Source organism: Grus americana, chromosome 23, assembly GCF_028858705.1.
Source record: "Grus americana isolate bGruAme1 chromosome 23, bGruAme1.mat, whole genome shotgun sequence".
Lineage (NCBI taxonomy): Eukaryota > Metazoa > Chordata > Aves > Gruiformes > Gruidae > Grus > Grus americana.
In genome coordinates this window covers 8057818-8084549 of record NC_072874.1, presented here as the reverse complement: position 1 = coordinate 8084549, position 26732 = coordinate 8057818, and the positions used below count along the sequence as shown (strand labels likewise).

Genomic DNA, 26732 nt, shown 5'->3' with positions numbered 1-26732 from the left:
TGTTTTGAATAGATTTTTGAGTTTTATTGAAATCTTACATGAACAAGAAATTGGAAATACAATCACATCAAGGAACAAATTGCCACGGCTTTGACGTTTTAAGCCAAACAAATTTTGTAGGGCAGATTTTCAAAAAGGTGTGAAGTTATAACAATTTAAAAACACAGTTAACCTACTTCTAGGAATGCAAAACATACAATCATGTTATTTTCAATACAAGAAAACTTAATTTGTTGTAATTTCTTAAAACTACTAAGACAAAGCACTAGCTTTTACTTTTATGTACAGCATACTCCTATGTAGTCTATCCCAAATCCAAAAAAAAAAAAAAAAAAAAAAGGAAACTGAGGAAACTGTCCAAAACCAGAGGTTCTGCAAAATCATGATTGAACAGTGTGCCATTCCTGCTTTTAAACTGCTAAAATGAAGCCTAAAATGATAAAAGCATTGAAACCCCATATGGAGTTCAGGAATTCTGCGAGCCCAGTAATGTCCAAGTGCGTTTATGAAAAAAGAAAACTAAGAGACTCGAGTATATACACAATAGAGTGATTCTTCAGCCCAATACAAATGGCAGCCAATCGCTACTGAAGGATGAAACGTTAAGCCAATTTTGTTTTGAAGGATGTAGAGCTATAGCCAATTCTATGTTTCCAATATTCTCAATCCCTCCTCACTTGTCTACTTCCACTGTTGCCCATAAGTATCCTGATAAAATTCCTGGTTGTCATTATTGTAACCATAGTTACCGGCATAGTCACCACCTTGCTGGAGCGGCTGTTGAGCGATGGGTTGGGAGCCCCAGTTCTGCTGGTTGTTGGTCTGACGGCGCTTGGAATCAGGTTGGTTGTACCCATCTGCCTTTCTCTTGCCTCCTACGTTGCCCCCACGGTTGCCCCTGGCTCCACGAGCACCACGTCCTCTCTGCTGCTGTGCAGGACCCCCTCTCCCACCCCTGGCTCCTCTTGGCGGTCCCATGGGTGCCCCCCTCTGTGAATAGCCAGCTCTACCTCTTGGTGGTGGTGCTCCCCGCCCCCTAGGTGGAGGAGGGGCACCTCTCCCACCCCTTCCTCCTCCTCCTCTTCCTCTTATAGCATAGCCATCATCATAGCCGTAATAGGGATCTTCATAGCCACCACGGTAGTCATGATAGTCATAACCATAATAATCATCGTAATAATCTTCATAGCCATAGTAATCTGGGGGATAGCCATATCCACCTCTCCCTCCACGGCCTCTGCCTCTAATAGGAGGTGGCATGCGAGGTGGAGGGTAGTAATAATAGTCTTCATACCTATTAAGAAAAAGAAACATGCGATTATTTATCTTCAAAAGTGTCCCAAAATAAAATATAAATTTCCCCTTGTTGATTAACAATACAATACATGGAGAAAAGAAAAGTCATTCAGGGTCTTCTAAACTAGCTCACATTTTCCAGCAGAACTTCATTCTGCACTATTACAGCAGTGCAAGAAGGAATACTCACGCAGTGCTTCTGGAGGCTTGTCTGGCAGCCTGACGTTCTTTCCTTTTCTTATCCGGTGGCTTTGCCAACACTATTTCAATTTCTTCCCCTTCTATCTCTTTCCCATTCATTTCATTCATAGCCTGTACAAAAATTAGAAGAGAAACATCTAAAAAATTGTTTCCATTCAAAAGGAAACTATAATTTACTGAAAGAAACCAGATGGTTGTGCTGCTCCAGGCTGAACTATGCCACGTGCTTTGTTTCTGTGCTACTTAAACAGAATGTTAATTATTATTCTTTCAAGTCCCACTTTATTCACCAGTTACAGTGAAGCAGCATTTAAAGAAAAAAATACTCTTTATATCATAAGGTAAAAGAACGAGATTAAAATATATTGAGCATTACTTAAAAAAAAAAAAAAAAAAAAGACATAACACCATCACTTTTTATGTTCCTATATGCCCAGAATTGTTTCAGAAATACATTGGCAGAAGTTCTCACTACTCACGCCGACACAAACACTCACTGTACTTGTAAACCAGGTAGAGTGCACGCACACAAGAGAAAAAGAGTATTTTTGTATTTGGGCTTCCTAGCTAGTTGAATGTGCTACATGACTGCCTCTGAGGAAATCAAGTATTTCTGAGGACACGTACTTGGGGGGGGGGGAATTACTGAAACTTGGTGATCTCAAAGTGAGGCAAGAATCCTCCAGAAAAGTAATGTGTAATTTGTAATTATCAAGTGCATGCACAAAGAGAATTTAATATGCATACACAAAGTATGATTAGGACTACACCTCCCAATTCTTTACGTGAATTTACTGCTTTGCATTTAACATTTCTGTGTATTAATATTTGCATTAACAAAGACTGTACACGTCTGTAGAGCTACGTGCCTCAAAAACATTAGAGATCATGGCAATTTACTTCAAAGAAGGTATGAAAATAAGTAGACACTGGAATCAATGAGCAAATTCCATGCATTAATATCATAATAATGCTTTCTTTAAAAATACAAACACCACACCCAAACACAAAAATATCTCACAAATTTCATACACCAATTTAGTGGCCATAAATCAGTCACGTGGGGCAGATAGGGTAGTATTCCGCTTGTTTCAGAGAAGATGAATGTTAGAGGTGCTCTGCTGTACTGCATTTGATAAATCTTTTCTCATCTGCTACAAGTTTTCAGTTGCTCAAATCTAACAGAGCATTTAGAAGTAAAGTCTACTGGGAAAGGACTGGAGAGTGTTTAAAGACACACTACAATAAAACACGTCAGGAGGTACTGCTGATTTACCCTTTCTGTTAACAATCTCTTATCCTCTCTTGGACATGGTCTAAACCTATCCAAACTGACTTCAGCTTCATTAAATATGAGTGACGTTTATCCTAAAGTCAAACTCAGGAATATTCTAAACCCTGTTTTGGTGGGTAGGAAAACTGTAAGCAATTAAATGGTCATAAAATGATTAATAAAGTTGAGTAAAGAGCCTTTGAACGGTCTATGTAGCCACATACAATACACATATCCTCAAGACTCCCAGGTGCAAAACACTTCCTCCCCTCCTTCCCCAATAAACTATGGCTTTAAGAAAAACAGATGGAGTAATTTCTATAGAATTCAATCCACTGAAGTGCAAACAGCAGAGATTAATTACCTTTTCAACTGCTCTTAGATACAAGGGAAGACACCTTTGAAGCTTACAATAATGACCTCTGATGTTTAAGAAGTCATTTAGAAGAAACCCTCGAGGGAGCTTCTAGAGTTAAAAATAGGTAATGCGTTAATGGCATTGCTAGTGCCATTCTTCTCCCCTTTGCATTTTTTTAATTACCTTGCAATTCCTATTCAATACTTTTGTCACTCCAAAACTACACACAGCCTTTAAATAGGGGGCTTTGAGAGACAACTGATACCTTCTGTCAGTGTTTCCTCAGAAAAATTGTCTAGGTTGATTTTTTTTTTCCTCTTCTCTAGACTCTCCTGCATTGGTCTATAGCTCTTTCCAGTCTACTTGTTAACTTGCTACAGTTTTGTCCTTTGCAAGTTTCACATCCTCCTAGCTACTGAAATCATAGGAACAAAATTATTAGTGTTAAAATTCTCAGAATGGGAACCTTATTTAATGGGCTCTACAAATTGTCTTATTTAGATATTTACTGTAAAGAAATTTCTTAAAACCATTTGTACAAAATAAACTGCTCACATCAATTTAGCTAGAAAAGAATAATCGACCTACCTTCACTGCTGCACCTCTGTCCTCAAAATGAACAAAAGCATAATCCTTCAACTTCTTTACTCTTTCCAGCTTTCCAAATTCAGAAAAGGATTTCTCAAGAATTTCTTCTGTCACAGTAGTGGCCAAGTTTCTTACAAATAAAACTTTCACCTGATGAAAAAAATTGAGAATGAAAGCCGTTATCTAAGTCAAACCTCAAAGGAAACGAACATAATATTCCCTTCTCCGCATTAAAAAATGTTGGGTAAACTTACAAATTCTGTACCTGTTTAAAAAAGGAGGAAAAAAAAAAAAAAAAAAGCCTTTTAGTTACCTGCATGAAGTTTCTACAACTTCTCTGCTTCCATAGTTCCCTTCCATGATCAGAAGGATATCCAACTTTGATTTTCTGCTTCTGGGATGCTACAAATCCCAGTAAAATTTTAGTAATAGACTTCAAGAGCAGCAAAGAGTCATCCCAAAACGCAGGAATAGAGAGCATGTCATTCCCTATACTAAACTTCACCTTCATCTCTCTCTGGAAAATAGTTTTACAAAATACTCACCTTGCATTTATTACCACCAGAAGCAGATAATGACCAGACTGATGTGCCAATCCAGTAGTATAACGTGAACAGTCGGTTACAACAGCATGTTCCTAACATATTATACAGGCAACTGATTTGCAATGCTCAGATCACGCCCGTTTGTACGGCTTACTACAAAAATGCCCTCAAAATGCTTTTTGTGCCTCAAAACTAGCACTGCTCAGCTGGAACAAATCTCTGTCACTATGACATAAAGAAACTTCTCCCAAAGCATAAGAGCATCCAGGTAAGTTTTTACTTACCTTTGCCATGACTTCTGGATCAGGTTCCTCTACTGGATCAGCCCATTCCACTGTCACAACATTTCCCCAGACTTTTACTTTCCCACTCATCAAGCGGCGGCGAGCTTGTGCTGCTGACTTGTGATCTTCATACTCCAAGAAGCAGAATCCTCGATTCTTCTTTTTATCATCAGGTTGATGATACAAGATTACATCCACCAAACCCTCTGAAAAACAGGTCTTTAGTATTAAGCTTCAAAAGGAAGAAAAAAAAAATAAATCTAGAGTCTACCCAAATGCCCTTACTTGTTTTTTGTAATAAACAGCCTTTGAATTTAACACCTGAAAGGGGGAAGGAGCACAAGAAAAGCAAAACAAACAACAGATATCCATCCAATTTATCCAGAAACAGGTCACCTATCAGGTGAAATTCTCCAGAAAAAACTTACCTCGCAATTAGGCCCTGCAAAACATTAACCTGAACAGTTCACACAGTGTAAGTTCCATGTATTTTTTTTTACCATTTTTACATTTTTTTTTTAAAAGCAGTCAGCATTAATACATGGCATCTCCCCACCTCCAGGGGAAGCTGGAAAGAATTTCTTCCACATGCCCCCAAAAAGAGGGGAGATTACTAAATGAATATTCACCTTCTGTTTTCACCACTTCCCTGAAGTACTTATAAATAGCAATCCTAAAAAAGAAGCAGTAGGTTAAAACTCTCCTACAGTAACAAGCGCAGGCGATCAAGATTTCAATCTCTTATTTAAAGCAGAAGCATCCTTCCAATGTGAGCTGACTTCTTTTCTTCCTACTTGCTGCATACATTGGGGAACAACACTGAGGAACGAGGACAGAAATTAATCCGTCATTAACTTATTTAACTACAATAACATCCCCTCTAAACTGCTTTAGTATTTCCTCCTCCCCATCATTCCTCAACAATACATTTGGTTTGAAGCTCCACAAAAACCTCTCAGTTGTAAAAGCAGAATCTACTGTAGATCTAGTTATAGAGCCTTCAACAGGAAGCTAGAACAGGTAACAGAATTAGGACCTTCACTTTTTATGAGTTCGTTTGTAAACCTGCGACATCATTCATTTAACAATCAGCAAAACAGATGCTCTTTTATAACACTCTACCATAAGATGTATTTGATATATAAAATTTCTACCAGAAACAAACTTGGAATCCAACTTGGAAATAGTTTAAGTGATAGCTGAACACATCTGTCAAATAACTAGACCTACAAAACAGAGAGAATGAATGGTATTTTGGGATCAGTGTAACAAACTCATTAAGAAGGTCTTACCTGTGACTTTACTGAACTCTTCCAATATGTTTTCCTTAGTCTTGTTCTTTGGAATTGACCCAACAAATAACCTGTTGTTTGCCACGGAGATGCATACTCCAAGGTGCTTCCCAGGACGTATTTCATAGTTGTCACACTGAGAAAACACAAAGCCTTTCATTTGCTTTATCCACAATAATATGGATAAAAAGATCCCCAAAATCATAAAATCAGCTATTTTCTTCACGACCTACTATTTTTATACGTAGCATATTTAATTCACATTTTAAGATAATTACTAGAACTGCAGTATTTGGATCAGCATTCACTTGGAAGAACATTGCCAAGCTTAGGTTTTCCATAGAAACTTCAGAAGTTCTGCTGAATGGAAAGCTACAATTAAACTTATGTACAGGGAACAACACCTAACAGATACAAATTCCATGGGGTGAATTCATTCGCCTACTGTTTATCTCAGACTGGAAAGATCTTTCTAGACAACTGGTGACTGCTTCCTGTGCTGGGACTCAATGTCAGTCATTGCTGCTGTTATTAATAAGCAAATGCATAGCGTTATAGATACTATGAGTTCTTCTACTTCGATGGCTTTTAAACACTGAACATATTTGCCGTGAGATACTCAAAAGTCTAAAGCAGTGTGTGACCTTGTTCCCCCCGCCCCCACAGCAGGGATTTTTTTGGACCTTGTAAGTACTAGGATTCTATAAATTTTTCTGTCAAGTTATAAGACTTCTCATTTAAAAAAAAAAAAAAATTAACCCACTGCTTCATGCTTGTACCCACAGTTGGATTACTTTGAATACCAACACTCCCAACAGGTCTTAAAGGTACAGGAGTTCAACCTTTAAAAAAAAAGTAGCAATTCAAGATAGACATCATCTTTGTTTTAGGTAGGATTTTCAAACACAACCTAAGAGGATGTTTGATCATCAGCCAGCTTCTGAAAATCTCATCCAATTCTTTTAAAGCAAGTTTTCAGCCATTTTTACCGTGGCTGAGAAATAGCCATACAGATGACAGAGCAATACCTTCTGCATATTAAAGAACTAGAACATTGTTAAGGTACCAGAGGTTATCAAACAAGATCACTCTAAGGAAGACAAACACATTTCAGAATTTTGCTTCACATACAACAGTGATCTGTAACAAAATAAAACTTTCTGTTCCAGTGCCATGAAAATCTGAATCTGCTTTTCAAATTATATCTTATTTTACAAATCCATTTTACCTACAAGCAATCCCATTCCCTCTGGTATCTGCTGAAACAAGCAGAAGGCTCACCTGGTGTAGAGAAACCAAGACTTCAAATATTCAAGTTTATTTTTTTTTTTTTTAGAAGAAAATTAGCAAGGTTTAATTAGCTCAAAATTTAACATGTGTCTGCCCCATTTTCCTTTCCCCCAGTAATCTGTGGAAAAAATTTCACCTAAATACAAGGCTGGCTCCATAACTTGATAATGGTAGGGTGGAAGAGGTAGGGGGAAGAGAATCCAGTTACAGGACTTTAGGAATATATTCACACAAATTCACTTATTTGGTGCAATATCCAAGGTATGGAGGTCACTCTTCCCTCAGTGGCACCTCACTTGCTACATCTCCTGTCACTTTAGCATCTCCCCTTTCATCTCCCTCAGTCAGTAAAAATTTAAAGTAACAACTCTGAGCACCTCTAACTTGATCAAAAAAAGAAAAAAGTTTCAAAACAATTTTTCCTTCATAAGTGACAGTAACTCATATCCACCATCTTCAAACACTGAAACCCAGAAGCAATGAATTGCAAAAACATATTTTGGGCATCTCCTTCAGGAAATGTGCAAGTAGGTTCTAGAAAGGAAAAAACAGCCTAAGCAGGGACATGAAATTCCCAGTCCTGGAAGAGCCTAACATAACAACTGCAACTATTTTTAAATATATGAAAATATTTGACAAAACAAACACTGGAATATTTAGGGGCAATGACAACTCCTGAAGCCTTTATAATGCAACAAAATAATTTCTTAAGTTTCTCTAGGTTTTGGTGGAGTTTTTTTCCCCCAACTTAACTAGATCATTAGGTTTTCCCCCTCTTCTTCATACAGGAGCAGCTGAATTCTGCAAAAGCAAATGAGATAAAGCATTTCACCTGTTTTGGTTCAAAGTACAAGTAGTACTCCATAGCCATATCCAAAACCTTGGGAGATACACATTGACCTGCCTAATTCTACTTCCTCCTCCCAGGCAGAGGCAGGGCCAACTGAACCAGGGCCCCAACCAGACTGCTGTTGCTCATTTTAACTCTCTAGGGGTTGCTCTGTGTCTGTTGCCAACCCATCCAGATGCAGGCCAAGTCAGCTTTCCAAGTAGTGAGCTGACTGCATGATTGCCATTGGAAATAACTAAAGGCCACTGTGAACCATAACAAGCACCAAGCCAGAGACCTCCCCCACAGCAGCAGCAAAACAAAGCACCTGTAATTAGCTCGATTGTAGGAAGGGTGATAAACACAGTGAAGCTTAAAGCATATATTTTCCAGCTGTAATCAAGTAAGCACTTGTGGTAACCCAAGTACTCTAGCAGACTATGATCCTAAGAGTAAAACGTGACTTGTATATAGCAAATCAAATCAGGAGGCAATTTTTAAGAAAGTAATATTTTGAGTCTGTCAATGGATGCTTTAATGAAACTCTTCAGACTTCATTATCTGAGGAGTACCAACATGTATGCTTGTTTACATCATCTTGTCTAGTCTGAAAATAAGTTACTCACCAATTTGACTGCTTCCTGTGCTGCATCTTTACTACAAAAAGTAATGAAAGCGTAACCTCTGTTTTGACCAGAAAGAGGATCCATCATGAGGCGCAGATCCCAAATTGGACCAGCTTTCTCAAAGAGTGGTACCAATTCATCTTCATACAAGTCTCGGGGAATCTTACCAACAAAAACCTAAAAAGGAAGAGGACACTTAAGCAAAGCTTTTTCAGAAACCCAAACTTACTTTTAATACTTGAGAGCTCCTGGGAAAGGAAGTACATTGCAGCATAAACCATCACAGGAGAAACACTGTAGCCATCACCGCAGCCTCCACTGCTGCCAACATTATTGTGTGTCCTACGTCCTACTACTAAACCTCCCACTGTTAGTACTAGGTTTTACATATGGAAAACCTGGTTTTGTTATTTATATTGAAGAGGTTGTAAATTTCCACCACTGAATGGTTCTTACCTGGTTATAATTTTGGCAATTAAAAATAAAGACCTTACAGTCTATCTAGTTGGGTATCCTATATTAAAGCAGACCAAGCACTTCCTTGCTCTTGCAGAATTTTCAAATCATTCTGTAGCCCAATCATCATTAGGAAGCTATAGAGACAAAAAAAAAATCTACAAAAATACTTAAATTGCCCAGTGCACATTTTCCACTTTCAATATACACTGTAATCTTATTCCTAGTCTGTATTAATTTCAGCTTCCACCAACTGAATGTTTTAATATTCTCTGCAAGAACTGGAGTCCTTGGTTTTTTGTTCCTTATGTAGAGCGATGACCATAAACTTTGGTAAAGTTTTGTTAAGGAGTTCAATCTCTTCAGCTGAGATCTCCCTAAAAAGCTTCCGTCTCAAATTGTTTAATCACTGCAGCTCTCCTCTGAATTCTCAGAATCTCTGAATTGCTACTACAAGCAAAACATTTCAACCACCAATTAAGATCAAATTCTATTCATTTTAACTTCAAATATTTTTTTTAGTAAAAAAAGCTAGGAGTCAACCTTTTCCATCCAGGCAATGCTTTGTCATAGGGATATCTGGTACTGAAGGCTTAGCAGATAATTCCAAAACTAAAGATGGTCAGAATGCCCATGTAAACATTGATATGAACAAACCTGTGAAGAGTGCATGACAACTCTGATTTAAAAAATGTGGAACACTAATTATTTTCCTCGAAGGGAATACCAGAGCCTTTAAATGTTTCTTTATGTTACACAGATATTCCTGAATTTCAGTTCCCAGAACATTTCTTTCACTTAGCTTAGCTTCCCTCAGTTTAGTGTGAATGCCAACTGACCATGATTTATTTGCTATTGGGGAAAAAAGGAATGGATTTATCATACTGAGTGAAAATTTAATGGCAGAGCCATGGCTTTCCCCTCATCTCCCTGAAAAGCTTTGAAATCCCTACAGATAGGTATTTCTATTGTCATTACCTAGAACATTTCATTCCAAAACCCATGTACAGCTTTTAAAGACAAAAAAACTGGTATTATCATAGAAATGCACAAGACAGGAACTCCAACTTGCTACTAAGACAGTGAAACTGTCAATTGAACTCTCCACAAGCTGTAATTAAGTCAGTCAAATGTAAAAAGTTTACATTAAAATTTTTGTTTCAGATGCCACTGTTTCCAGCAGAAACTGAAGGTGACACACCAGAACAGAAGACTTGAGACAAAACCCTAATCCAAAAAACAAAGTCTACTTTTCCAGCTATTTACCAAAGATTTACCATCCTGAAAGCTTCTGCTTCCTCCTTTCTTTCCAGTCTCTTCGGCTCACTCTCTACAAACTTTAGACCACCGACAATTCCACAAGACTGCTACTACAGTTCAGGTAATACACTTAAGGAGCTAGTATGAGAAACAGAATTAAGGATTTAATTTGAATACCTTCATATCTGACCTATATTCTAGAGTAACTTCCATCTATATCGGAAGGACTACATAACTCTGTGGGAGTAATTCACATGTCAATGAATTTGCTCTGAGCCTGTAAACTTAGTATGTTAATGAACTACAAGATCAATACTAGACATCACAAACACCAGGTGAACATCTTGCAAGGGTCAGAAGAAACATGCAATAACTTTTTTTAGATATGTTGATAAGCTCGAATAAAGTTGCTGAAATACCAAAGAATGTAAAAATCAGATGTCTTGTTTCATTTTTTAGTTCCACAACAAGAGTACTATGGAAAAACTGGAAACCAGCATTATCACAGAATGGTAGGGGGTGGAATGGACCCCTGGAGATCATCTACTCCAACCTCCCCACTAAAGCAAGATCAGTGAAACAATACGAAATCTTGAGATCTTGTCTAGGTAGGATGCAACTGCATCACTTCTAGGCCTTTGTTAGAATTACTGACCATTAGACTTACTTTTTCCACATTTGCTTCCTAAAGGACCTATACAAAGTACTGTATTTTACTTCTTCCTTATTACTGTTTTAGAAGATCAATTATGAAAAGTCTTAACTAGGAAAAATTCAATTTCCGTTTCATGAACAACTTTACAGAGGGGTGCAATCTACTTATGCACTCTAGATGATGCGTCCTTTAGTTATTTCAAAACTGAGCCTCTTCTGTTGTCATCGCAATCTAATAGAAGCGTACTGCAGCACAGCAGGAGCTTCTTCAAAACCCCTCTCCTTTCAATAGAGCTTTTCGTGTGCTTTGCAGTTGATCCTTCCCAAATGCCAGATTTAAGTGTTAATTAAATGTAGGCCACACGACTGCTTCACCTCATCCAAATCAAAATCTTCATTTAAAAAAAAAAAATGGAAGTAGAAAAAAATTCTGGCACAGTGCAAAAACCTTTGAACCCCCACAGTTCTTCCAGTGCAAAAGCAACATTCCATTTGTGTACTAAATCCAGCATGAGCTTTGTCTAGTTCAACTCCTGCTGAGTTTATTATACCATTGCTTCTTAAGTTAGAGTTATTACAGTATCTGATTCTTCCCATTCAATTTGTTACAGACAAAAGCAGTTTAAATTGCCCCAACATCTCTGGTAACAACATTCTCCAGATTGCGGGTTAACCTCACAACCCTTCTCTGCCTTTTTGTTACAAATTCTGACCATGCACCCACAGATGAGCAGATGCAATACCAACTTAACATTCACAGAGCTAAAAGTAATTTTACATTTTTTGATAACATTCAAAGATTATGTTTATCATATACTTATCCAATAAATTTCAGCTCTGAAGAGGACATGTAGCAATTCCTCCTTGTTATACAGTCTAAACTGTTATATAGGTAGCACATTGAGGGCAAATAATCTATTTACAGAATTTTCAAGTTTTTACTTCACATCACTGAAAAACACTGAAATAGAAGCATCTCGAAACTTCTAGGAGTAGAACTTACTTTATCTAGATACTCCCTCAATAAAACTGAAACCAATTCAGCAATCAGTACAGACTTAAGTCAATTACTTTCTTCATGCTAGCTGCACTGTGCTAAGTTTGAAAAGTGCTTTCCCCCTATCCCTGTTATAGTGGAGTAAAGGGCTGGTATTTTACAGTTGAAAAACAGGTAAATCATGTCTTAAATTGTATTATATTCATTTACACCAAAAGTAAAGGATGGAAATCAAGTACCACATCAACCACCTCCTTAATTTTTTGGTGTAACATTAATCTGGGTAGGCCATATTCATGTCAGTTGTTTTGTTGGTTGGGTTTTTTTTTTTACCCTACTCTAAAGAAAAAAGAAGGAAAAATAAATATATATAAAATAATGATCCTTCAGTTTTCCCAAATTTAACAACTAAAAGTTCCTCAGTCAGCAGACTGAAGATCAGGAGTGAAAACTATGTATTTTAACCTGCTTAGCAAATACAGCTCAACCCACAAATGCAGATACTACAGATATGATGTTGAATTTTCCATCCAGCATCATCCAACTGAAATACTGAATGCTTGTCGTCTTTGCATGAAAGCTTCATCATCCCTGACTAGTTGTGGACTTATGACTAAAATTCCTTTTGTTCCTTATACACTTAAACTCCTAATTGCTGTGACTGAATTTAATGAAATATTTATAACATTTTCCTTCCTTGTCTTGTCTGCACTTTACTTCAAAAGTTACTGAAATTGCTATGTAGATGTTACTACTGTCTATGCGTCCTCCAATGTTGCTGAACAACTGGTTTATTTCAAACCACAATAAGATAACTTAAAGTAGTTTTGTGTAAAAAGAAAAAAGTCATTTAAGAATACAAAAAGAAATTTTTTTCCACATTTCTTGCATATACACTTTAGTAAAATGATAAGATACAATTAGCATAGAGCAAGCATACCTAGACAGAGCTTGATAAACTATGCAAATCATCAGTTACTATCTTTCAGTTCAAGGACCCATTCTAATTATTTCTCCCTGCCAAGAAATTTATTCTTCATCATGGAATATGAATATTCCCTTTAGAAATCATCCCTACTGTGATGCTTCTAAGCATCTTCCAAGCATCTTGTGTATACACAAAAGCTTCAGCATCTCAAAGGATGCAGAAATAATCTATAAACTGAAAGACATTCAAGAAGTTGACCATTTTCTTAAATCTAATCTGATGTCTTATAGAAGAATCTCCAGAAGAACTCCTGTGTCAAAGACTAGTCACAACAGCGTGACTGAGAGTATTCAAAGTGGTTAGAATAAACTACAGAACAACTTGCTAGGGACCAAAGCCTTGCAGAATAGGTAAGCAAGAAAATACACAGTTCAAGCATTTTCATAACCAAACTGAAGTTTGCTGATAGCTTGCTAGCAAAATGCACGGGTTCAATCATGACCTTGAATTTCCTGATGTGCTTACTGACTAGACTTTGCCCTTTGGGGGGGGAGCAGGGGGCTGAATCTTTAAAACCCTTCCGACCATCTTTAAGAACAGCTGGTGTAACAAGAGGCAAGAAAAAGCAGAGGAAAAAAGATCTTAGAAATATTAAGCAGAACAAAGAAGCACTGTACAAGCCCCTTGAGGATAAGCAGTTATCAATGTTTGCAGATGCAAATGACAAAGCCAGTATAAGGAGAGAAACACCCAAATAATTGCTTCCATTCTCATCCAATAAACACTCCCTTAAATGTCTCCAAGTATCAACATCATGTGACCTCATTATAAGCAAAATTATTTACATTGGAGCAGCAAATCCTTAAATAAAATGAATACTCAAGTTTAATATCAAATCCTATTGCAATTATTTTCTCCTCCAAGCTTCTGCACAGCTGTAACTACTTTGTCTTTATTACAGAATCACATTCCAAAAAGATCCAGCTGCTCTTAAAGACCACCCACTTGAAAAAATACATTGGACAGCTTCTCCCACATAATCCTTTCAGCAAAGTGTTCACAGTGACAATTTGTGAATGTTCAACATGCTGAGCATCCCTAAGATTATTTATCAATATTTTAGTTTTACTGCACAATGTTCAAGTACATATTGAAAGAGAGTTAAAGCTGCAGGCTTTGGGCAACCCGGTCTAATGGAGGGTGTCCCTGCCCATGGTGGGGGGTTGGAACTAGATGGTCTTTGAGGTCCCTTCCAACCCAAACCATTCTATGATTCTACAGTTAACATGTTATGGATTCCACTTTATGTTTTAAAAAGACAAATTAGTTGGTGTACAAATATTTACAGTAGAAAGATCTGATACATCTCAGGGGAAACTATCTAGTATGTATCTTCTCGAAATATGTAACAGTACTGGAGTATCCCTAAAAAACAGAAGTTTGCCATTACTGACATCAGTGACAGCTCTGGCATCAAGGTATCTGAGCTGGCACAAGCTATGAGAGCTTCAGAATTATTTAAACAAAGTTTCAAACACAAAAGATTTACTGCCACAATCCAAAGGGATACATTTTGTGTTTTTTCATACCTTTACCCACAATATTAGAAAAGAGGCATCTGCACTCCTATATAACCAGAACTGTTGAGGACAAGAGAGAAGCAGTTCTCAAAAGCTTAAGGGAAAAAAAACAAACCAAACAAAAAACCACCCACCTCATTCTGTGAAAAAAAAGTGCCACAATAATCTCAAGTCACTTGTGGTCAAACATGCTCTGCCTAGTCTACCAAATCATAAGATCATGTTTAAATTGTTGATTACTACGCCTTAGAGCTCAACAGGAAGAGCTAAAGACTAAACTGAATAAAGCATACACCAGTTTCAGCAAGGTGTTCAGCAGCTCAACCAGTCAAACCAAGCAGCATGTCCAAAGGAGTAATCAGTCTTTAAATCCTACAAAATGCCAGCAATAAATTGATTTGGTAGAGGTATGGTTTCTATAACTAGTTGGCTGGGTTTGGCTACAGCCTCTAATGCTGATTCATGGCAGAAGCATCTATGTTCTTATCTTAAGGGAGTTTCCACAAGTTACCTGTTCTAACAAGCTTCAGAAAACTTAAAAGTATAAAAAACATACTCTTAATAATATTAAAGCACAGCAAACTTTATGGCTTTCCTGTGGCTTTCTAATCATTACCGATAGGATAAAACACTACAACGACCGTCTAGTCCAACTGCCTGATGAGAAGTTAAAGCATGTTATTAAGGGCATTGTCCAAATGCCTCTCAAACACTGACAGGTTTGGGGCATCGACCACCTCTCTAGGAAGCCTGTTCCAGGGTTTGACCACCCTCCTGGTAAAGAAATGCTTCCTAATGTCAATGAGGCATGGGGCAATTAAGTAACACTTTATGCCTTCACATAACCACCCTGGCAACACCACTAAGTTGTTTATCAACTTCTAAGCCACCTTTCTGAATGCAGAAATGCAAAAATTTACAGAAGGAAACAAGCTACATGGACTCTTTCAGTGTGGTAGTTTCACTATCAGTCCATGCAAGTGTCAAAGATGTTTTCATATAGATTGAAAGAAAAGCAAATAAACAATTCCTTAATAATTGCTAATCCCAGTTGTTCTCTTCAAAACTTTGTATGTATCTTTATACAATAGCCAAGTCTTTTTCACTTACAGCACATTGCATAAAATAACCCTTGCTACTGTCACTTAAATTCCATTTATGTTGCAAACAGTCAAATACCTTTGAGTCACACTTCTACCTATCTACATAGCTAATAACCACATTGTTCACTTTTTAAGCAATGGACCATAAAGCTTTAGGGTGGAACATAAATTTTGACAATTTTATGATCTATTTTACATTCTGAGAAATTTTACATAGCATCTCCTAGCATATTCCACCTGCTTTCCCCCCCAACCTATTATCCTGTCTTTTGCAGAATACGGAAGAGTAAGAAAGACTGATTAAGACACACAAACATAGAAGAGTACTTTCCTCCACAATACTTTAAACTTTCACTTGTAATATTTATTTTCAAGTACTTCTTATCAGTTTGCACAAACATACAAAATATCAGATTAGTCTGTACATACTAACCTCCGTTCCAATACCAGGCTGAACACCAGAATATACAGTATCTGGAGGAGGGCCCCCATATTTCCTCTGTCCTGTAGTTACATCCAAAGTGTAACCAGTCCTCTCTAGCAAAGCCTGAAAAAAATTGTCACATTTGTTATTGGGGGAGGGGATAGTGGGTAAAAGAATAAAGAATAAAAAACTGTCCTTAGATAAGTATTTCCTTATCTGCTCCTTGCCACATTTGATAACAAGGCATATACAGACAGAACCTACAAAAAAAAACCCTGTTATTTTGGGGGTTTAAAACACCACCATCAAAACCAGCAACATTTGTTTTACACTACAAGGCCACTGGAAAGAAATCTTTTTCTTTTCCCTTATTTTCCTTCTTATATGTAATACCACAATAACTCCAGAACACTAGGCAATTCTTTTCACCCATTGTGTACTTAGGTTTTTGCCCAACAGAAGACTTTCATAATAATCTAATACCTTGTTGAAATGTCCAATCAGTCTCAAAGTAATTTTATGAGTGTGTGAAAGCTTTTATATTAAAAGGACAACTAAGACAATTCTTAAATAGATACAATTTTTTTCATAGACCTTACGTAACATTAAGTGCATGCATTTTAACAATTGTGTAAGCAGGAAGATCTGCATTTCAAACAAGCACTCTCTCTTTTCAATCTCTATCACACATACATTTCTTGAAGTGTGAATCCAGGTAGTATTGATGCTTATGTACATCCAAAATTACTTCAGTCTGTGTACAGGTACTATATTGGGTAGTACATAATAATCAGTATTTTCTAAATGTTACCTTAATCTTTGCTTCATCTGGTCCCTTCGTTGATTCCTGTACTTTGCTGCCTTGTTTCTCTCTTTGCCTGTAGGTCTTCATAACTCCACATAAAAATGCACTTTTGTTCTGCAGATACAATTTACAAAATAATTCAATTGTGCGTATGAAAAGCCCTGGGAATCCACTGAATCTTACACTTGATACCATGAGGTCACTATATCAAGCCCATGCAATGAACAAAATGTCAAAAGAATCCTTTAGAAAAATCTAACAATTAATTGATCAAACTTGTGAGACTGAAGAAATCTTCAGATTCCAGGTAGTATTTTTACCTTATTTTCTCAATAGCACGCTCATTTTTATTATCTGGGAGCTTTTGCTCAAATACCTACACATTTAAGGTAGTTTTTAACAGGCTTGTGATTTGGGTTTGAAATGTTAGAATACAGCAACATTAATGAATTTCTAAATTATGACTCTCCTGCCAATAGCGCCAGAACACTATTTATACTTATGCGCTCACATTCCTGGAGCTCTCACCTTACCTGTACATGCGACAGGTCACTTTCTTTAAACTGCTGTAATACAGAGAGGGCTCCTTCTTCATTAAATTCCCTAAGAGCATCAATTGCTCTTTCATCAAGATCGACATAAGCTACCAACCCTAAAAGTTAAAGATAAAGAAGTTACAGATTTCTATTGAATTTCATACAAACTAAGAACTATGCAGTTTGCTTTTAAAATCAAAAAGTTACGTTCCATAGCAACAGAATTATACATTTAATATAATTACATATTCCTACACAAGTATATGAAAGAACATGAGTACAACAATGAAAAAAGTTAAATTAAAATGTATATACCTAAGCACTAACTGACGTGCAAGATTACACCCCATGTGTAACAGTTTTCTAACATTCAGGAATCCAATCTGCTGCATAAAAGCAGTATTACACACCAGGATTTGAAATAGTGAACTCTGGCTCACTTGTAATAATTTGGATTTTGTTTGTTTGTCTTTTGTTTTAAGTTTCACACTTCCTTCTTTTGAATGGAGCTGCTCTAGAGTAAGCTGACATGTGAACATTACAGGTATCCTATTGTACATGAAAAAGGAGCTACCTAACTGATGATCAAATACTTATGAAGCTCTACCCCACAAAATATTAGGAAGTAGAATGGTTTGTTCACTCTTTCCTCCAACTTGAAAAAGCAAAAATCAGTGGACTTCCTATATGCCTAATTTTATTTTTTTTTTACTCATTTTGTTGCTCTATGCAGTTCAAGAGCCAGAAATCAAAAAGTATTACTTCGAGCCCTGCTATGTACCCAAAAAGGCTAATGTTAATTTTACAGGTACAGACTCCCCCAAGAAACATTGGACCAGTTCTGAAGCACTTTTTGTGTTTAAGAATCTTTACAGGTTATTTCTTTCCTTTTGTAATGCACTTGCATAAACTGTGGAGCATGAGAAGTACAGACTAAGATTTGCACTTTTTAAACTACACAGCAAAATTTAGGACAGTACCAAGAACTCCACACACTCTGCAACAGCTTGATCTTCAAAGTACACAGATTATTTAAATGCTACTTGATTTCAAAAATGCACTGTAGTGCCAAGCCCAAGGACTACATTTCAGAAGTGATCCTGCATATTGGAAGGCACCTGTATCTTTCATATAACACCTCAGCAGATTAAAAATCCCGAAGTTCAACCCCAAATTTAGCTCGGGTGTCAAAAGTAGTTTGCTTCACTGACAAACCCCTGCACAATGCGAAAATCTTCAGTGGCATTAAGGAAGTGTGAATAAATGTTTTCAGGTTACTCATGCAGTGGAATTATACTAGGTAGTCAGCTTCTGGGCTGAAAAGCTTTTAAATCCCTTGAGAACTCCTCACAACACAACCTAACTGCAACACGTGTTAGAGCCCCACAAGTTCCTCTGCCCAGGCATTTACACCTTGTCTCAAACCATCAAGTGCACATCATTGTGACCCACAGTTAGAAAGTGCATGTCTAAAGCTAATAAAAGCTGGTAAAGGCTTGATGAAAGCTCACTATGAACAACTTCCAAAAGACATCATCCACGTGAGCCAGAGTATCATACTGAAGATTGGTCAGGTATGGTTTTTGAACTGCCTTCACTTGATCAGTGGAATTTTGACTCTTTTCAACAAAAACTGTCATATTGCCACCAAGGCATTCAAGATCAGCGCATAGAGCATTTCTACTGCTTCTTGTAAATCTGTTCACAGAACGCACTCTAAAGAGAAAAAGGAAGCCTCTGTCTACAGGACAAAATAATAAGGGGGTTACAAAAACAAAATAGAAAAACCTTTGTATATAAAGAAACCTCTCTAGAAGTTGCAAAGACCACTTGCTACCAGCAACGTATTATTCGATTTGCTAGATAGCTTAGTCCTCAACTTTGTTGAAAAGCAGTTAGTGTCAAACTGAACATTTCAGTGTAATAACCAACATGGATTAAACTGTCCACTCAAAACTAGAGAGAACAAAAAATCCACAGGCAGACTCAATTCAAATGTAGTCCCAGGCAAGACAAGCTAGTTGCTTCCCTCACTAAGTTACCTATCCAGCCTTTGAGTGTTTAAGAATCACTGTGAGGAGTTGACAGTAGAAAAGTAAAAGCAAAATGATGATTTGGATTGAAGAAAAAAAAAAATGTACAGTTTAGTATGCTCAAACATACATCTTTATTTGACAACGTCTAAGAAACTAATGCTCTGTGCCCTAAAGCAACTAAGATATCACATACAACACTAAGGATGTGTCAAGAAATTAGTCAATGTCAAACCCAATTTGCCTTTAGGGAATTCAAAGTAGCAAAACATTCAGAGCTACACAGATCAAAAACAATGAATTTTTAAACCTTAATCTATAAAAATTTGAAAATGGTATGCCCTCACTTTCATAACCAGTCAGAAACAAGAAATGCATATTATACCTGTCTGAAATATTTCATCAAGTCTCTCTGCCACCTTCTGTGGGAGGCCTGCCTCTATCAGTGTCTTGTAGTGTTCTGTGTGAGTTACACTGGAAGTATCCATTGGTTCTTCCTCTTCTTTTAACTGTACCGCATTACCATTCACCTGATTAGCCATTTTATTATGCTGCTGGAAAAAATTCAGGAGCTATATTACAATAAGCCAGAAATAACTAGTTTGTAGGACAATGCATGATTTATCTAAACTAATTTGTATACATGCTGCAAATGACCTGTATCAAAAGTTTTATTTAATACTTTTTGGATGCAGCTGGTCTAAGTTTCAAAAGAAAGTACAACCCTTAATACTGTGGAAAATGTACATGGAAGAATTTACATATTTTTTTTAAAAAAATGTACTTCATGTACATAACGATGTCTAAACTTTATCTGCTGATTGTCAGTAAGTTAACTGGTTACCATAGCAACTAAAATGTACTGGGATACGATAACATCCTACAACGAAGAATCAGAAGAGCTAGTGCTATTTTCATTTCCCATTCCTCTACTTTTAAAACAATTGTTTAAAATTTAGTGAACACATAACCCTGCAGGGTAGCTTAATGTATAAAAATGTCAATACTTATTTGCTAATTTTCACTTTCTTGGCTTGTTGCCATGTCTTCCTTCAAATCCAACATGCTGCATAAGACTAGCCAAACACTTTCTCATGACACTGTCAGAACTTAGTAAGGATAAAGAAAGAAAAATTGCACTCTAACGCACATTATAATTTGAAGCTGCAACTGAACTGTTTCCGTTCTTTCAGTTTTACATAAAGAGGAGCTCTACAAATCACAGCAACTTTTCTTAATGTATAACTTATTGGTTTAAAAGGAAGCCATGACTGCAGCATCTTCAGTTCTTATATTCATCAAAAGACTTGCTTTCAGAATTAACAAACTGATTCCAAATATGTGCACTGAAAAATGCACAACTGTCTTCTCAGACAATTCCAGTGGGCTTTGCCCAATTCATTAAAAACAGTTTCAATTTCTCAATTAGCCAGCCAGCTGATATTTAGTACTCGCAAATAAAAAGGCTGACTAGAGACAATTCAACTACCCAGCAGAGAACGTTAGGATGATCACCTGTTAAGTTCAGAAATGAAATGAACTCCGGGCTTTAAAAGATAGGGAAGAAGTTGATGATCAGCAGTGAAATGATAACCAGATAGACATATGCAGCGTGGTCAGAGCAATGCAATTAAGTACTGGAATACAGGTATGAAGATGATTCAAGAACAAGTTTGTTTTTTTAAAAAACACTGAAGCCTCAAGCTATTTACTATGCTGTAAAATGAGTCTCCAAACATAACCACACCCCTAACAGTCACTTGTGCACCCATCCCTTCTAGACTATGGCTCATGAACTTTTTGGAAGATATCCTATGAAGATTTGCAAGCTTGAGCAAAGAAAACAAATAATTTTTCTTCTGACAGAAAAGTAGTAATTTTACTAAAGCTGTCTTGACTTGAAGGGCAATTTTAGAAAGATGTAATGCCATCTCACATTGTTTCTCTGTCAGATGCCACTTCTTTATGCAATTAGTGAGAAAAAGAAAGGAAGTTTTTCACAGCTACATAGCACATGTATATATATACACACGTACGTTCTGTTACTTGACAGAGAAATTGCTTTCTAACCAATTCAGTTTACTTAAAACCAGCCACGACTATAGCCTAGTTACAGAAGCGAAAGACAACAACTACAATAATGCTTACCTATCATTACAAGTATTAACTGAACTCTCAAAACACTAACTGAACATGAAGTTTCTATACATTACAAAAATCATGGAAAACAAAAATCATCTAGATGTCTGCTTGCTAGATAGCCTCTGTGAGATCTCAAATTTGACACAGTGCAGGGCAGAGAGGGTTTAGTTAAACTAAAAATGCTTTGGGTACAGTATCATTCTAAATTCCTCTTGTCAAAAATTCTAAGATGGTATACACAAAAAAGATATACAGAGGGTTTGGGGGTTTAGGGTTTTTTTCCCCACCTTTTTACTGCCTTATAAAATCAGTTACTTACACATATATTGTCTTCTCTATACACACACAAAAAAAAAACCCAACCACCGAGAACTGTGAGACTAAGCCAATACATAAATATAGAAAAGTTATTTGAAACAATTACAAGTACCTTCTAAACTTCAGTGGCTTATGGTGATGCTCCCGTACATTATTTTTTGTGAACCCAGAATAGCTTTCAAGTGTCACATACCCAGAGGTTTGGCACTGTTCTCAGTGTTCCCTATAACTGAACAAAATGTTGACAGCTATCCTGTGTCCAGGCAGAAACACCTCATCTGCAGTTCAGTAACTCAAACTTCTGACAGGCAAGATTTGCAGCCTAACAACATGAAAAGGTATCTACCTTCATAACAAACATACGCCAGCATGTGGAGTAATATCCAACCACTAAGTATCAGATTACTACATAGTACCACAACTGATCAAATGCTTTTTCAAGTATGCTTTTAGACAATGTAAATTAAGTCTTCGCACTTTAATTCACTAGCCGTATAGTTAATTTTTGCTTAAGAATTAGCATCCTCATTAAAGTACGTAAGTCAAATGCAATGCATGTTCACCAGCCAGAAAAGTTCAGTTTGGATGTTCAAATTTTAGCTATTTCCTGCCACACAAACTTAATTTAAAAGACTTTCTTAAAGAAATCTATGCTGGAAAATTTTGGAAGTGACATAGCTGTCAAAATATTCAGGTCCCAACAGCATCCAGAAGAATATATTTCTTTTCAGTTACAGTAATAGGTTCCCTACTGGCTGTGCGAACTTGGCCTGAAATCTGAGATAAGACTGATTTTTCTTCCTGAATGATCACCAACAAGCAAAATTACATCTCTTACAATACTGAATCTGCACTCTGAGTTCAGCAGAAACATGTGGGTGAAAGTCACAGCTGAAAAAAAATTGTTTAGCTCTCCGTCTAGATAACATATGCTAGATGTAGCTATCAAGAAAAATATTAACTGAATTTTATCAGTAAGGAAAACACACAGTGATTTTATTAACATTTTTGTTCTCTTTAAAAAAATATTAAAAGCATATAAAAGAAAGAGGAGTGATATCTATGTTTGCATGTACAGCATGTCCACGTGACTCAGTCTGTGACAGGCCAGGCCACACAGATGAGCACCCGCATGCACTCAAGTTTTTCATCTGCCTTAAGTAACTCAAATATCTAGAAAAGAGGGAGATTGGCTGAATTGAAAAGATTATAAGTAAAGGATTATGCATATTAGTATGTGTGGTATATGTATTTGTTTTTAAAACATGCAGAAATGGATGAATTTAAAATAGCATACACAAAAAAGTGCTTACCAAATGAACAGCAGTAATAAATACACACTGGGGGCAACTTTACATAGGCGAGGAGAATTTCCACTGGTGCCTGAAAGGTTACCTAGCATCACCACCTCAGAATTACGTATGCGGGGAAGGGGAGGATTGTCTTGGTTCAAACTTCACACTGTTGTTGCCAACAATGTTTTTCTGAAGACCATGAATACTTAATGACATAGAACATGTTTTTAGCCATCCACTTTCACCTAGAATTCCTACATCTCAAAAGATTAATTTGCCAAGTGACTAGTCCCTTTCTTAAGCTCTATTCATATGACAAGTAGGAGGTTAAAACTACAGGTGCTTCTAAATCACCCAGAAACAACCTTCATTTTCATGTTTAATAACTCAAATGACTCAAATAGTAACTTTGCTAGGGAAAAAAAAAAACCCACACACCTGAGCCTGATAGCCTATGGCATCTTGAAAACAGAAACTTGATCTCAGCCTCAATCTGACAATCACTGGTTAAACAGCCATGATGTTACTATTCCCTGTATCTTATACCATGCCTCTGACAGAGGTTGCCTCCCACAGACTATCTAAGTATAACTCCATCCAATTAATTATAAATTCACAGTCTAGTTAGCTCAAAACATGCTTAGTAACAGCTTAAATGAGCAGGAATGGCAATTTCTGGCAAGGGACAATCTCTCAAACTACCATAACCAACTTCACAGTGATTATCCATCAATACCATTTTCAGCCTTCTGCTACATAACTTCTGATTTCATGGAGAAACTTGTTTAGCTCAGGTGCACAGGAAGCATAACTAACTCGTACATAAAAAATCTGCACCAAAGTCATTCAACTTGCTTATGTTACTATCCTTTCTATCCAACATATTATCTGTGTCAAGCACTTAAGTTATACTACATTAAAAATAGCACTGAGGTGAAGGTTTCTTGGGCTTGGGGGTTTTTTTGGTTGCTTGGTTTTGCGTTTGGGGTATTTATTTTTTTTTTTTTAAATAAACCACAAGAAAACAAGTGTAGTCCCTGTAAAGTTACGTCTTGCACTTTCAAGAAGCTTCTTGTCAAAACAGGAAAATAAGAAACACATCAGTGAGGGGAAGATAAGAACTCGCATTAAAAGACTGAACTGGTGGTTTATTAAAGCCTCACTTGTTCACAAACATTACTGGCACATCCCTTTATTTTTTACACAAAGGCATTATAGCCATTTCTTCTCTACCATAGCTTATTTAATCACAGAAAGTACCTTTTAATAGCTTAATTATGATATCCTAAGTCTTTATTATAATGAATTACAAGAAGACTTCTTTCAAAGTTATCACACCCTGAAGACCTTTACCAAGCCTCCATACCAGCATTTCAGTTGCAGACTACCTTTACAACAAAGCATAGGTAGCACCCTCTCCCCGCCAGCACAGAGTTCTCAGCCCTTCCCACTCCATAACCCCATGGAATGAAAAAATCTGAGAACTTCTGTCATGATGCTAAGCAAGCAACTAGCACAGCCCATACAGAAACTATGCTTCAGTATCTACACAAGTATTATCAAGAGATAACTTTACAACAGGCTAGCAAGGTGCACATCAGTCCCATTATAATATAGCACTGACTGCACCAGCAGCTACTACGTTTTGCTAACCTGACCTAGAAAGTCTGTACATGCTCATTTCTAACTGGAGTTGGCCATTCATAGCTCATCTGGTTGGTTGGATTGTATAGAACAACATTTGTGGCACTCCAGTTCAAAGCAACACTTCGACAAAAGTGAGCTTTGTTCTGACAAATTCATCCTCAAAGAGTTTTTCAGATCTTAGCCTAAGAACGCAGGAAGCACTGCTTTTTTTTTTTTTGACAAAATTAATAAGCTGAGTGTTAGTGGGAGGCTCAAATATTATTCCAACAGTGTTCACATCTAGATAGAAAAACTGAAAGGTAAGGATATTAAGTACTCATGGGAAATACAGTTTCTAGGATATAAAATTATCAAGCAGACTGTTTGCAAACACCACAGTTTGCATATATAAAAAAATTACATTGTAAAATGCAGAATTCTGGTTGGATTACCTTTACTTTTAGAAAACATGTAAAAGATTCAGTTATACAAAGTATAATCTCAAAGGAAAAAAAAAAGAAAAAAGCTTTATAAGCATCAATATCCTCCGCAGCACATACACATCACTCGTGGCGGGATTCTTTAGTGCAGTACATGGGGGAAGAGGAATAGAATCAACTTTTTCAAAAAGAGTAGTTCGGTATAACTTAAGTACATAATTAGCCACGCTCAAAAACTGACAGATAACAAGGCTGCTAAGACTCAATAACTAGAGCCTCATTTTAAAAATAATAGTAATGATGATGTATTTAAGTAAAACTTTCCAAAATCTAGCAAAAGCCTGCAGCAAGAGATCGTTTGAGAAAAACAACGTCTTAGCAACAAAATTCTGGAGAATTTCTCCGGAGCATTTGACAGGTGTTACTCTCTCAACCAAAGTATTAAGTGCGAACCTGAGAGCTGTGGGTAGCTGCAGCGCACTTCTCCCTCCCTGCAGCCGGCTCTATCAGCACATACGCTACTCAAGATTTTGGAGCGCGCTGCAACAGCGATGCGTTTTCTGCTGAAAGCTTTCTCCAGTCCCCACAGGCACACCGCAGAGCGGACAGCGGCCGCTGCCTACCGGGGCGCCTGAACCGCTGCAGCATTACAGCTCCGCAGCGCCGGGAGGGGACCCCTCGCAGCGGCACCACGAGAAGAGCGCGTCCCGGCTCCGCGCCACACGCACGCCTAATCCGCATGGGCGGGCGGAGCAGGGGCAGCCTCAGCCCGCGGCCGCGGCTCCCTCCCCATGCAGAGCCCGGGCCGTGCCGCCCTACCCCCCCGCCAGGCCGCAGGGCCCGCCCCCGGGCCGCTCCCCGGCGCCAGCTCCCGCGCGCGGCGGCCCACCCGCCCCACGGCGGCCCGCAGAGCGGACACGCGGCGGCCGGCACCCAGCGACGCCCCCGCCCCGCTCTCCGACACGGCGCGAGCGCCCCGGGCCCGCCTCCGCCGGGCCTACCCGGAGCCCGCGGCTGCCCGCCCCGCCGCGGGGCCTACGCGGGAGCCCTTACCGCCAGCCGCGGAGCGTCCCCCCGCCCCCCCCCTCCGCGCGAGGGGGCCCCCCGACGCCCCTGGCCCCTCCCGGCGACTCACCGGAGCGGGGCCTGCGCGGCGCAGCTCGGGCCCAAGCAGCGACGGCAAATGGCGCGCGCTCCTCCTTCTCCTCATGGACGGCGGCGCGACCCCGGCAACACGCGGGGTTTCCCGGAACTGTTTCCAGGGACCACTGCTTCACCCACTCAGGAACTCACGCTCCCGACAAGCAGCCGGCAACGCCTATGAGACATAGAAGGCGGGACACACCGATCCTCCCGAAGACCAATAAGCGAGAGGCGCTACAACCAATCGCGCAGCGCCTTCAACCCGGCGCGCCGGTAGGGTCGGAGCTGGGGGGATTTAAAGGGGCAGCGCCGCCCGCAGCCTCCGAACAAAGGAAGTGTACGGAGCCGTCTCCGCCCCTCCTCATCCCTCCCCTCCCGTACGGCGCGAGGGCGGGCACCGCCCCTGCGGC

At 38.3% G+C, this 26732-nt stretch overlaps 1 protein-coding gene across 3 annotated transcripts; it reads right to left on the bottom strand.

Annotated features, from left to right (window-relative positions):
• On the bottom strand, positions 1–26447 carry HNRNPR (heterogeneous nuclear ribonucleoprotein R). 3 transcript variants are annotated; one of them, XM_054802775.1, is made up of 11 exons: positions 26315–26447; positions 19744–19909; positions 17323–17441; positions 16796–16903; positions 15994–16107; positions 8583–8759; positions 5838–5973; positions 4546–4751; positions 3717–3866; positions 1487–1608; positions 1–1294 (listed from the first exon to the last, which is right to left on the bottom strand). In XM_054802775.1, exons 1-11 carry the CDS (start codon positions 26387–26389, stop codon positions 682–684), a joined length of 1986 nt encoding a protein of 661 aa, XP_054658750.1. In that variant the 5' UTR covers positions 26390–26447; the 3' UTR covers positions 1–681. The 3 variants fall into 3 exon arrangements, with proteins under 3 accessions (XP_054658750.1, XP_054658749.1, XP_054658751.1); XM_054802774.1 differs by having other exon boundaries at positions 19744–19912; positions 26315–26435; XM_054802776.1 differs by lacking the exon at positions 19744–19909 and having other exon boundaries at positions 26315–26438.
• Positions 26448–26732: the final 285 nt, after the last annotated feature.